This window comes from Centruroides sculpturatus, unplaced genomic scaffold (genome assembly GCF_000671375.1).
Source record: "Centruroides sculpturatus isolate CEXI.00-Female unplaced genomic scaffold, Cexi_2.0 scaffold73, whole genome shotgun sequence".
NCBI lineage: Eukaryota > Metazoa > Arthropoda > Arachnida > Scorpiones > Buthidae > Centruroides > Centruroides sculpturatus.
Genome location: NW_019384330.1, coordinates 121,700 through 135,572, shown reverse-complemented (window position 1 = coordinate 135,572; position 13,873 = coordinate 121,700). Strand labels below are relative to the sequence as shown.

The following is a 13,873-nucleotide window of genomic DNA, read 5'->3' as shown; positions in this document are numbered from 1 at the left end:
AGAATTTTGATGTAGAAAATTGGTTGTAATGATCTTTTTTTAAAGAAAAATATTTTGATTTTAATGATATATAGAGAATAAACCGTAAATAAATGCAATAAATTGTAAGATAAAAAAATTAAGTACAATAAAATTGTTTTTTAAATATAAGCAGTCCCATGCAATATTCGTAAGGTATTATTTAAAAAAAAATTAGTAACTATGATTGGTTGGCGCATTTATGTCTTAACGACGATTGGTTAAAATCGTGTCAATTAACCATTTATCGCTAATGAGATAAACGGATCTTCAGATCTTCATCAAAATATTCTTGATGTCTTAAGTAAATTAAAGCGAGTAATTTACCTTAAATAAATTATATTATATTTAAATTTGCTCCCAATATTATTTTATAAAAATTATTACATTTATTAACGGTTTATTCTGTATATTATCATCTTCCCATCATAGAATTTTCTCCTTTCAGTTTTGATTGCCTTTATATAAAGTCATATACCATAATTATAAGGTACATCCCTTTGAAGAATAAGGGATGTTGTATAAAAAGTGGTATTTGACTGCCTTATAAAACAGTACAGGTGTCTAAATGCAGTTGTGTTCCTGCTGTTTTATGCTGTCTGGTCTTTCCTATTTCTACGCATCAACATGTTACTGTGATTTGTAAATAACCCTTTAAATGCCTGAAGCTTAGTATATAGATTATGAGAATCATAACCACAAAAAAAAAAAAAAAAACGCCTCACTGCCGATTATTTGTGATGTCGATGCTGCATAGAATGATATGCTACAAAAGCAGCATCTTCAAATCATTTCAACCGAATAATGGGTAGAAATAAATAGATCAAATTGTCTTTCTTTCATTCTCTTTTTATTATTCATTAAATGGGAAGTATTGTATTTTTCTACGTCAAAAATATAATAATAATTATGGTAGTTGGGATAACAGATTGTTTATGGCCAGTAGCTTGATCAGAAGTATATCAGGATGGATTTTGAAAAAAAAAAATATATATGCTAAAATTAAAAAAAAAATTATATGACTGGTTGAAACTTAAATATTATTTAAGTTAGACTTTAATGGTCTTCCTTGTTCATTTTTTAGCAAATACGAACGAATACGGGAGCATTTGTGTTGTGTCTTTGCCATTTTGTTCCCATTCAACTAGAAAAATCCTATTGTAATTGAATACACAACGCATAATTCCTGATTGTTGACACATTTAAGCGTATTTTGCACTGTATCCCAAAACAAAAAAAAAATAATTATATATATAAATAAATAAATAAATATATATATATATATATAAAAGAGTGACAAAAAAAGTATATACATATGCATCAATCTTGTCCTGTGTTTGTGAAATAATGCAATGCCAAATCTGGGAACAGCATTTTTCTTCAAACGTAATTGGATACTTTCATTTGGGGCGCTATCTCTGATCCCCATGCTACCGAAATGACCTGTGTGATACATCTACGTATACTGTATAGTGACTTGTACCGGTTGTGGTGTACTCTTTTCTCTTCTGGCAACTTGCCAGTCTTTGGTGATGTCATTCCACGTGCAATAAAACATGCCCTTTTTGACCAATGATATTCGTTCCCTAAGCTTTGTCTGTACGTCTTCAAGAAGTGCTGTTCCCAGTATTCGGTAGTTAACGAGATACAATATGTCCTCCTCGTCCGAATTGTTTTGTTTTCTTTACGTTTTTTCTCTGGCTTTGATACTCCAGACTTGTTGGCACCAATAAAGTGGGACATAACATAAAAATAAAAATGTGTCTGTTTGTATTCTTTGTTGTCTGTTTTAAGTAATATAGAAAATGATAAGCTGCATAACAAGTTTAATATCTTTTGTAATACAGTTTTAAAAAGAATCAATAAAAAAATAATAATAATAACAACTTAATAACAATTCTACAAAATGAATTTCAATAACACTTCAAAATGGAATTATTATTTTTTCCTCTCCTTTCATTTTTTAAATTCTTAAATATTATTGTTAAACACCTATTTCCGTTCAATTTCTAAAAGTTAGTGAATTTTAAAGGCGTTGTTTGTCTACAAAATCGAAACCACCCGTTTCGTGATATCCTAAAATACTTAATAGGAAGCCTTGAGATGTACAACATACACCCTAAAATACCATACTTCTTAAAGAACAGGTCGTGAGACAATATGAAAATTTATAACGTATTACTTTAAAATAAAGTATTATTCATTGTATAACTAAATCTACGAGGCTATACACAGATTATTTTAACAGTTATACGAGAAGAAACTGTATAAATTATTGACAACTCACCCACCTACGCTTGATTATGAAGTGTTAAGCTACCAATGTATAAAAATATCTAATAAATTTATATTAATTCAAGGACACACCTCGCAACATTGTGTATATTGTTATTCATATTTAAGGACTGATAAATTATCTTTATCCATTAAAAAATATAAGGAATATTATTTTAAAAAAAAACAATATTCTAGATGGATTTTTGTTATAAGTGAATTTTACACTTAAATATTCGAAAATTTTCTTGAAAATTATAAATGAAAACATGTTTTATATTTAGTAAAATTGTTATATTTAAAAATAATTTGAAAAAATTAAGTTATTTTAATACATTTATTCTTACTTAACTCAATGTTATATGATTACCTGTGTTCTTAAACCTCAGGCGATAATTTTAAATTCAGTTTAAGTGGTGTTCCTGTTTTACAAGATAGAATCCTATATTTAGAATTACCAAGATCAGAAGAGCCGAAAATATTAAACGAAGAAGAAAAAAAGCAAGGAAAAAGAAATGACAGATTAATGTTGAAATTCGTTCAATTTTTTTGACCTCAATCGAAGAATAACTTTATATTAATATGCTGAAATAATTCTCTTCTTATCATGATTAATTATGAATTAAATTTATAATTTCGACACAAATCTTATTAACCTAAAATGAAGAGAATTATATATTAAAAAAATAAAAAATAAAAAAAAGCAGAAAAATAATTATTAAAAATATATGGCAGACGTTTATCTTATTAAAAATACTTTTTTTTTAAAAAATAAATAATTCAATTAAAGATAAAATAAATTTATTTATTTAATTTAAAACTTTTAATTTTAATATTAATTTAAATGAGAATGAAGTTAAATACTATTAATTTCATTTATCATTTATTTACATTTATAATGAGTTTCGTAGAAATCATTTTGAAGAATTTAATTATGATAATTGTGTATTGTAATTAATTAATTGCGATTAAAATTTTTTATTTATTGAATTAAATTTATTTAAAAGTTTTATATAATAATAAAAAGACATTTTTAAAGATTAAACATGAAATATTTTTAAATTTTTTTTTCTCTTTGAAGGTAAAAGATTGTTCATTTTACATAATCGCTTGAGTATAGTTACACAAAAATAATCCTCAACTGACAAAAATATCGTATGCAAATTAATACTAATTAAACTCATAATTTATGTAAAATACTTTCGATCATAAAAACAATAATGAACAAACATTAGATTATGTTCCCCTTCTTTAGTTCCATTAAAATGTTCCTTTTTAAAATTCAGGATTACTTAATATAAATGTAAGAAAATTTGCACAAGTTAACTGTAAAATTTAATCACTATCAATATCAAAATCTGAATCAGTATTAATGCCAAGTGAACTCTGCATCAATAAGTTATTAGTGAGAGCAAATCTGCTTTAGTATTAATATTCGTAATAATCCTAAATATAAGTGAAATCAGTATCAATATAATCTACATCATTATTAGTATCTGTAATCGGTATTGGTATTAGAAAAATCTATATCATTGTCTGTAAAATCTGTCTTAATATCAGTAAAATTAGTATCAGTATAACAATATTATTTAATTTTTAATATTTATATTCTTTTCATAGTCAAATCTATATCATAATATATCTTATACAAACTCATCAAATTTTTAATACTAATTACTAATGCAGAGTATGATGATATTATTTTACTGATACTGATTTTACCGATATTAAGACAAGTTTTACGGATATTGATAAAGATTTTACTAATCATATCACTAATCAATATTGGTATTGGCGAAATCTATATCATTATCTAAGACCTGTCTTAATATCAGTATGAGTAAGGTAATATCATTATTAGTATTATTAGTATCGTGATTTTATGAGTATTAATATCAATAAAATCACACAGTAAGCCAAATTTGATATTGTACAATGTATCATATTTAACAGTACGTCATTATTAAGATTCCAAAAATCGATCTTAGTATCAGCAAAATCAGTAACAGTGAAATAAATATCAATAGAAATCTGTGTATTACAATCAGTATAATTTGTATCAAAACTTATAACGTCCTTCAAAATGTTTTCACCGTAAGGTTAACGACATTAATGTTAAAGAATCAAAATAAAAAAACAATAATTTATTTCTATAAAATATCTGAATAATGATTTTACTTGATAAATGATCAATCACACATTCAATTCAATAACGAAAGAGATATAAATGACATTATAACCTAAATAAGTAATAAATAATATCAATAAATCACTTCCAATACTTTATTTCTGTCTTATGACATAATCGAAACCATTAATAACAGAGAAAAAAATCATTCTAGATACTTTCTAAGGATATAAAAATATAAATAAACTATATACAAAGATATTTCAAAAATTCTGTTTATCATCTTGAAGGATAAATAGTTGTAATTTTTATTTTATTTTATTTTTATAAAATAATGTTAAGAGACGAAATTTTTGATTGAAAATTAAGCCATTATTATTACTTTAATATAATAACAATTGCTTGATGTTACTCTGGGAATTTAGTCGAAGATAAATTGATTATTCTTAATGTAACATCATGTCAAAATTATACATTAATAAATAAATCTACAAGATAGAAAAATTTTAATTAAATTTCTATCAAATCTTCCCTATTATTTTAGTGGAAAATTGTATTTTTTAATTTGTTTATAAGGAAAATTATAATTATAATTAATTTATTTACTTGAAAATTAAAGTATTAATTTATTTATAAAATACACGAGAATTTTTTAAAATTAATTTCACTAAATCGTAATTTATAAACAGTAATTTTTGAAACGATTTAAATGCAGATTTCATCAATTTTTTCTTGGAAAAAATCAATTTTCAAATAGTTATCAGCTCATTGTTGTTGCAATCTTTTGCCTCAAATCCGTTAGTTTCTTTTGTTATTTCCTACTAAAATCTAACTTAACGACTTCTTGACCGAAAAAACAAGAAGGAAAAAAAATCCAACCGAAGAGGCTATTTACTTGTCAGAATTAGAAGAGAAAATAGAAAAATATATAAGAATTCGAAAGACAATTTTTAAGTCAACAGGAATTACATTTAATTCAGTGAAAATAAAATAAATATCAGCTCATAATTTCTAATTTTATATATTTTAAAAATTATAAATAATTTTTAATAAAGAAAATAATTCGATTTATCTTTGTGTACTCTACTTAATGTTCTTGCGAATGAAATTAAAACGAATTTGAGGGATTCGTCTTAACGTTTAATTAATTAGAATTAAATTTAATAAGAAAATTTTAATGTATATTTGTATTTAAAATGTACAGAATTTATAAAAAAAAAATCACAGAAATATTCACAATTTTTTATAAAAATAAAATGACAAACAAAGAAAGATGAGATATTTATTTATTGACTTCCTTTGACTTGCTTGAGAAATGCGAGAACTTAAAGCTTCACTACTTGGCTCTGAAAAAGAAAAATCATGAAAATTCATACGTAAATTAGAAAGAAAGAAAAACATAAACAAGACATTTAATTTTCATTAACATAGATCTCTTTACCTGGACAATATCCGTCAGAGATATTTATTAATGTTATAACTAATGCATCAACTAATTTTTTAACAAACAATAAATTTTCAGGGGTGATAAAACTTAAATCGTCACACAAAGAATGGTAGCAATGTCTCATTCGTCCACGAAATAGTGCTGAAATTAAACAAGGTTAAAGAGTTACTGAAAAGATTATGTAAACTATTTACATAAATACAGATAATTCAATTTTGTTATAAATATTTACTGAATTTATTTCGACTATTTTAAAGAGGGAGTGAAGCTTACATTTATGCATCCTGTTTAAAATTTTAATTAATTAACTTACTAATGAATGTATAAAATTAATTTCTAAGTTGTCAAAGGAGTTTTCCTACGAGATATAATTTAGAAACTAAATTCTTTCGAATTCTCATAGGATTCATATTTCCACTTGTTTTAAACTGTAAATACAACACTTCAGTATTCTTAAAAATCCAGAGCATTAGTTACAATACTTATTGTAAGTTATAAGTGAGCCACTTGTTATAAAGATAAACACCTTGCAGCTTTAAAACAAAATTATAAAAAACGGTTGAAGAGGACACACTAAAATAACTAACAATCAGCAACTTCATCAACAACAATAATACTAATAATAAGAGAATGTTTATATAATTTTTAAAAAGAATTTCAGATATATACATATAGCGTTACTTATGAAAAATTCATCATCGTTAATTATATAAGCGATCATTTAATACCTGTATCTGTGATAAGAACAGCATTTAGAGAACTGGGACCGTTAGATGTATTATGATACCAAAACATAACGTGATCACTTCTTAAAAAGTTTAAGTGTTTAGCTAGGATATTCATGGGTGGTACACGACTTCCCATATTTATACCCATGTGGAATAATTTAAATTGAGGTTGATCCAGCTGTTCCCAAGATTTTAATAATTGGGATGAAAGATGAGCATCCATTGTCCATCTTGACATCATCGCTAGAAAATTTCCTCGATATCCACCTATTGCTATATGTCTAGATAAAGATGGTAACACCTGGAAAAAAATAAAAAAAATTAAATAAATAATAAAATTTAAAAATAAAACTAGAATTTTAAATTTAGAAAATCTGAATAAAAAAAATACTAAGCATTTTTCAATATTATTTTATAAATAATTTCAATTTTTTTAATGGAAAAAAACAAAAATAATTTTACAATTTATTTATTGTTTTTTTTTATAAACAAAATCAATTTAACAGAAAAATTTAGAAACTAAAGTTAATTTAAAATTCTAAGTAAAAAATAAAAAAATAATAATCAATACACTATATGGAAATCTGAATGAAATCTTTTGAAAAGTTATAAAGTACTACACGTATATAAAAAGGAACTTAGAAAAAAAAATGATAAATAAATCTTTGAGTAATCCTGTTCTATAAGTGTTGACATATAAATCTCATGGTACGTAATCATGAAAGTAGCAATTGAGAGAAAAGAGAAATTGTATTTTGTTTGGCAGGTTTATTGAATAAAAAGAAGAAAAAGTCGGCAACGATATAAGTTATGTATGCTTTTCACATAAAAATATCATTGCAAGCTCAATATTTGTATTGTTACATTGTTGCATTGCCAACTTATATAGATTTGCTGTAAATTCTGCAATATGTTGATAAAATATAACAGACATATTTAAAGATTTTTCTCTTTCAAAAATACGTTTTCTGAATCAATAATCCTATTTATTCAATATATAAAAAATATATTAAAAAAATGATAAATTAAATGACAATTAAATGCTTCAATATTAGATTTTTTTTTAAATTTCAGTAGCATTAATTAAAATATGTATATGCTAATTTAATAATTATATTTTTCTTAAATTTTGTGGTATTTAAATTTTAAAGATCCAATTAATAAGCTTTCAACATCATCACTAAACTTTTAGTAGGATTTAACCACTAAAATTTTTATCACTCCTCTCTTAAGACCTGTTAATAGCCACGTTAACTTCTTTCAATGGTAAGATTGACCAGCCGAAAACAGTTAAAGTTCATGAAATTTTTATAATATTGCTTCTGATAATTATATTTAAACCTGAGGTAATTAAAATTAGAATTTAATATAAATAAAATTTTTTAAAACATTGTTTACTATATAAAAGCTATACGTATAGTTAGTATACATACGCACACACATACACTTAGTTTTTAAAAAAAATTAATTGTTTAACAAGCTTACTTTTCTGATATCTTGAGGGATTTCTTGAGAATTAATGTTATTATCAAAATTTAAAACAGAATCTAGGATATAAGCACCTTGAAAATGTCCTTTATTCTTTTGTAAAATGTCTGGAACTAAGAAATCTCTTACAAAATATAAACTACCTAAACCACCCTAAAATTAAAGATAATTGTAATAATTTTTATAAATAAAAATAATAATAATAGTGTAAAAAGTAGCCAAAAATCAGTTAACCGTGTTTTAATGTACGTTCCAAATATAATTGTAAATTAAGTTTAGAACATGTTTTTATTATATAAAATTGACGAAAAACATGATTTTAAAAATGTAATTAAATGTTTAAGTATTTGACGAAGATAGCAATTTAATCTTTATAATGGTTAACTGACTTTTGAATCACCCAATTAAATTGAGTTATCAATTTTTACTTACCACTTCTTCCATATCAAAAGCTACGAAAATAATCGTGTTCTTGAACTTACAGTTATATAAACTAAGTACTCTAGCTATTTCTAACATAGCAGATACACCGGAACCATTATCGTCGACTCCTGAAATTTTAAAATTAATTTTAATGATGAGACGATACTTATAATTAACGATCGTTAAAAGGCGTGGAAAATTGTGTTACAGTAATTAATCTATGATATTCTTGTCACTATTTAATTAAAATTATTATAACTTTGTTTTAAATTACAGAAATCAAGTAATTTTTGTCATCATAACCTGGTGAATTGGGTACTGTATCATAATGTGCACCAATCAACAATATTCCATCTTGTGATTTTCCCCAATTACGTCCGTGCAAAATCCCAATTACATTTACTCCTTCGATAATAGAAACATCATCCTGTAAAATTAAAATTTAATAGAAATTTAATTGATAATTAGTGGTTATTACTATCCTTTATAATTAGCCGTTCAGTTTAAAATTTTAATTAATTAACTTACTAATGAATGTATAAAATTAATTTCTAAGTTGTCAAAGGAGTTTTCCTACGAGATATAATTTAGAAACTAAATNGTAATTAAACTTAAAAATAATCAATTACATTGAGTTAACTTTTTTTTTGTTAATTACAATTATAGATAATTACAGTTAAGCTATGGCGCCATCTATCGTTAAAAAAGTCAAACAACTTTTTAAAATACTGTATTATAATAATAATATAAATAATTTAACATAATTTTAATTTTATTTTACTTACGGCATCACTTAATTCCACGGCCGTAAAATTATGCAATACGATATCAAGATTATATTCTTTCATTTTATTTAATAAAATATCACGAGCTTTGAATTTCAAACTTCCATTATCCGAATCATCTCTGACGGAGCTAAAATGATGTTGTAGAGTATCTCTCAAGTATCTTGTATCAGCTTTTGGTATCAAAGTTTTACGTTTAACATGAGGTCTCCGAACTCGAAATCTTGGAATCATATCCGAATAAGAAGCATTAAAATCAAAATTAGTGAGTACATTGTATTCTGAAATGGCGGGTTGATCGTCTTTTAACACCATAGTTGCATGTGATAATCGTTTAAAAGGCGTAAGACGATTTCTCATGGATGGATATGTATAAGCTGGATAATCTCTAAATGACAGTTCGTCAATCTCTTCGGGTGGACTCGATAATCCACAAATGATAAAATTAAAGATGATGACACGGAGTATGTAAAATCCTAAAATAATAATTTAATAATTAAAGTAAATATTTAAATAACAATTTAATATAATCTTTTAATTATTAACGTTTTAAGCTTTTAAATTTCTTCATTATACGGGCCATGATAAGTAAACTAATTTAATTCGGGATTGTTTAACAGTAGAATTACATTGCCAAAGTGATGAGAAATATGTAATTGAAGAACACGCTTAAGGTTAATGAGAGAAATTTATTAGTTGAAGTAAATATGAGTTTACTTTTATCGGTTGTTTTAGAACGTTATTATCATGTTTATACTCGGAAAGAAGCTTATGTCTCCAGAGAGATTTGACTCGAATTTTTTTCTAGGATAAGCCATAATGAGTATATTTCTCTATTTTCTTGGATAACGAGAGATAATTTTAGTTTCTTAAGTCATGGATTAAGAACTTTTACTTCTTTATTTCGAAGAATTTTAATAAAAATTATGAAGTTAAATGTGCTTAAAATATAATAAAATTGTTATAAAAGTTAATAATATTTAATTATGTTTTTATATTACATAAAATCAATGTTGTAATTAATGTTTTTTCTAAATTTAATTATAATTTTATGTGTCGAAATCCCATTTTCTTTGACACATAAAATAGTTAATTAATTACATATTTTTAATTAAAATTTAATGATATTTATCTGTTTATATTTTTAATGAATGTAAGAATAAAAGTAAATTTTAAATTTATTAAAATTTAATTTATATAATCATTTTGTACGTTTTTAATTTAGAAATTATTACAAATGTTAAGTATTATAATAAATAAAATTATGTAAATTATGGTATAAAAATGTTATTAATTTCCAGTTTTCTGTTTGTTAAGCAATTCTCTGGAATAATTCATTCTTTTTAACGTAAACATTATATAAATTGAATTCCATGAATTTTTCTTTATTTTAATTAATACTTCTTGTTATTTTCTCAAATTTGACAATATTTGATAACATATTACAGGGGAAACAATAGTTTTAAAATGGTAATTTTTAACCAAAACTTTAATTAAATTTGTTAAAGTATAACAAAGAATCGAGTAAAAGATAAATATGGAGAAAAGGATGAAATGTAATGGAGTGGTGAAATATTAATGATTTAGATTAAATTTACCAAATTGATAAAATGGAAAAATAATTTGATTAAACATAATTAAGTGTAATAAACAAAATTAAAATCTATTGCCTGTAATTATATAGTTAAATGCAAAATGAAATGGATTGTGATAAACGTAATTAAGTAGGTATTAAAATAAATCAAAATGTGTTTTAAATATAATTAAGTTTGTTTTTTAACTTGTAAATTCATTAAGAATTGAATTTTTATCATTTATTTTTTAAAGGGAATCGTCTTATCCTCGAATGTATCTAATGAAAATGAAAAATATCATAAATCAAATATAAAAATACTTGAAAGAAATATATTTTAAAACCGTAATTAGATCAAATCAAGCCATAAAATACTCGAACATAATTTATTTAATAGTCTATCATGTTAACCGTACTAATCTAATTCAATTAAGCTACATAATATATTCCCCATTCTCTCACGTAGAGCTTCATCAAGGTGGAGAACAATAAAGAATTTAATGATGTTGCATGACGTGATTATATTTATCAACGACAATGGTCTGATTGCTTAATCTAAATCGCGGATTAACTCCATCCCTCTTATTATTATTATTGTTTTACAATAACAAGGAACTTCATGCAATGCTTAGTTCCTATTGTAAGCAATTTTTCTTAAAGGGTCACGGTCACATAACCTGTGTCAATTGAAGCTATTCTTTTGCTCTAATAGTTCACCACTTTGATTCGATTCGAGTAATCTCATTCAAGAGATAAATCTTTCTATACATTTTATCCACATTCTATGAAAATATAATCATTCTCGGTGTCATTTATGAGTCATAGAAGTGATTAATCTCAATAACAATAGTTTTTAGTTTTAAATTAATAAAGAATGATTGACAGACTGCTTCTGCCCCTTCTTGGCATCCAGTGGCAATATTTGGGTGTGGTGGTAAGTCGGTGGGTGGAGTATAGTCTGGCTGTCGACCTTGTCTAAACTGAAAGTCACGGCAAATTAACCGTCTACTATAGTCATGTTACGCCTTCGATAAGTTACGTTGCAAACTATTTTAACTTCAAGGAAATCATTAGATATAAGCCTATAAATATATATAAGCTTATACATGGAAGAAAATAGATATTATGTAATTTATTGTGTCCTGAATTGCATGTTTTTTTTTCTATTTTTACGAAGTTTCTTGGCTCTACATCTTCCTTTATATAGGTTACTCGTAGTTAAGATTTTTAAATTAAGATAAATTTCTATACAGTTTTGAGATGGAATTATAAGAAAACATTTTTATCCAATCCATTAAAAATATTTTAACTTCAAATTTACATTTATTTTCAATTTATAAAATTAAATTAAATTTAAATTTGTAATCTACACAGTTCTAAAATTAAATTTAGTTAATCAAAAAGCTTATAAATTTTTAAAAGTATATTTATGTATTTTTCAGTCCAGCATTAAGAAAAATGTATATACGATTTTATTAAAAGAAAATAAATTGTAAATTTGTCATAGCATTTACAAGATTTTCTTTTATCAGTTTTATAAATATTTTATTTGAAAAAGTTGGCAGAAAATTAAAATGTTGATTGTTACAAAAAAGTAAAAATAAACAGAAAATAAATAAAACAGAATTAAAATTTTGTTTCTGAATCACTTCCAACTTTGTTAATTTTCTTTTCCATCATTATAAGCACGAACGATTAAATAAATTTTTATAAAAAATTGTCGCGTCACAATTATAGATTTTTCAATATTAAAATCCATAATATATATATATATAAATTTTTTGCTATTAAGAAAAAAATCTATGACGTTTATGAAAAATAACATAAATTCAGTTAAAAGAAAATAAGTGGTAAGATATTTACCATTAGAAACCGGCATACTATTTCTTCTGCATTCAGTTTTCCACATGATGTCTGATATTAAACCATCTCCACCTGAATCTAAATCCCTGGAGAAAATTCTTTGGATCAGCAGCTACAAATAAAAAAGTCAAGAGTTAAGTGCAGTGGCTTGCATCAAGTGCTAAAGGTTGTAAGAAAATGAATAGAAGAATTCCAGGACAGTTCCAGTTCCTGTGGTTCAACTGACTTCACGTCTATTGAACCACTGGACTATAACCGACTTATGCAATAACACAATCTCCCTCTGAATATGTTACCTTTATGTACCTTCAACATTTCTTTGTTGATTTATTACAACATTTTTAATACTTCAAAGAATATAATGATTCCGTTAGGATGTTTAGAAAGCTGTAATGCTGAATGTATTCAGGATTTCTTTTATTGTGCAAATGTTTTTTTTTTCCTATATAACTTATGGTTTTATAAAGTCTGTTATAGATTTAAATTGAGGAATTTTAGAATAACCTTGTTATTTTTCATACAATAATATTTGAAATGCATCATACAGAGAAGGTTTTTATTATGTAAATTATTTAGACTATATCTTATTTTCTGTTTAAAGTTATTACATTTATCCATTTTTGAAACGAATATTCAGAATTAATATACGATAATTTATCAAGAAAAGTAGAATATTAGAATGTTGAATCATAAATTTCATATTTTAGTGGGTAGTTAATGTAAATATTCGGGTAAATTTAGAAAAAAGTTGTTCTTTTTCGTTATGTGAAAGGTTAATCACTCTATTCCGATCGTATGTCTTACGCTCACTAATCATCAATGCTTCTGTAACCATGACTGCAGCCCATAAGTCGATAAACATTGATTGATAAGGTTATATATTACATCTGGAATAAGGAAATAAGAATAATTCTATTCAGCAACACGTTTTCAATTTTATTTCAAAGAATCTCAAATATACAAATGTAAAAAGTATGTTATAAATTCCTGTTAAAATTCTACTTTTAAATTTCATTCAAACAGTAATTCTAAATACTGTAATATTTTTTCTTTTAATTATAAATTCAAGCAAAAATGTATAAATGTGTAATACAGTATTCGGTAACTTTATTTATTTACTTGACTACACAAAATTAAAATCTATTT

The 13,873-nt window shown here is 24.5% G+C and overlaps 1 protein-coding gene across 9 annotated transcripts in view; it reads right to left on the bottom strand.

The window, feature by feature from the left end:
- Window positions 1-5,626: 5,626 nt before the first annotated feature.
- The window catches only part of LOC111629485, a 35,195-nt gene continuing 26,948 nt past the window's right edge, over window positions 5,627-13,873 (bottom strand). For 4 of the 9 annotated variants that reach the window (XM_023373411.1, XM_023373422.1, XM_023373417.1 and 1 more), the window contains 8 exons: window positions 12,728-12,839; window positions 9,292-9,767; window positions 8,810-8,933; window positions 8,516-8,634; window positions 8,081-8,236; window positions 6,596-6,896; window positions 5,862-6,008; window positions 5,627-5,766 (listed from right to left, as the gene is read on the bottom strand). In XM_023373411.1, coding sequence (XP_023229179.1) covers window positions 5,654-5,766; window positions 5,862-6,008; window positions 6,596-6,896; window positions 8,081-8,236; window positions 8,516-8,634; window positions 8,810-8,933; window positions 9,292-9,767; window positions 12,728-12,773 — 1,482 coding nt within the window. In that variant the 5' untranslated portion in view covers window positions 12,774-12,839 and the 3' untranslated portion in view covers window positions 5,627-5,653. Of the gene's footprint in view, window positions 5,767-5,861; window positions 6,009-6,140; window positions 6,296-6,393; window positions 6,484-6,595; window positions 6,897-8,080; window positions 8,237-8,515; window positions 8,635-8,809; window positions 8,934-9,291; window positions 9,768-12,727; window positions 12,840-13,873 lie in introns of those variants that run through there. The other 5 variants (XR_002757344.1, XR_002757345.1, XR_002757348.1 and 2 more) reach the window with 5 other exon arrangements.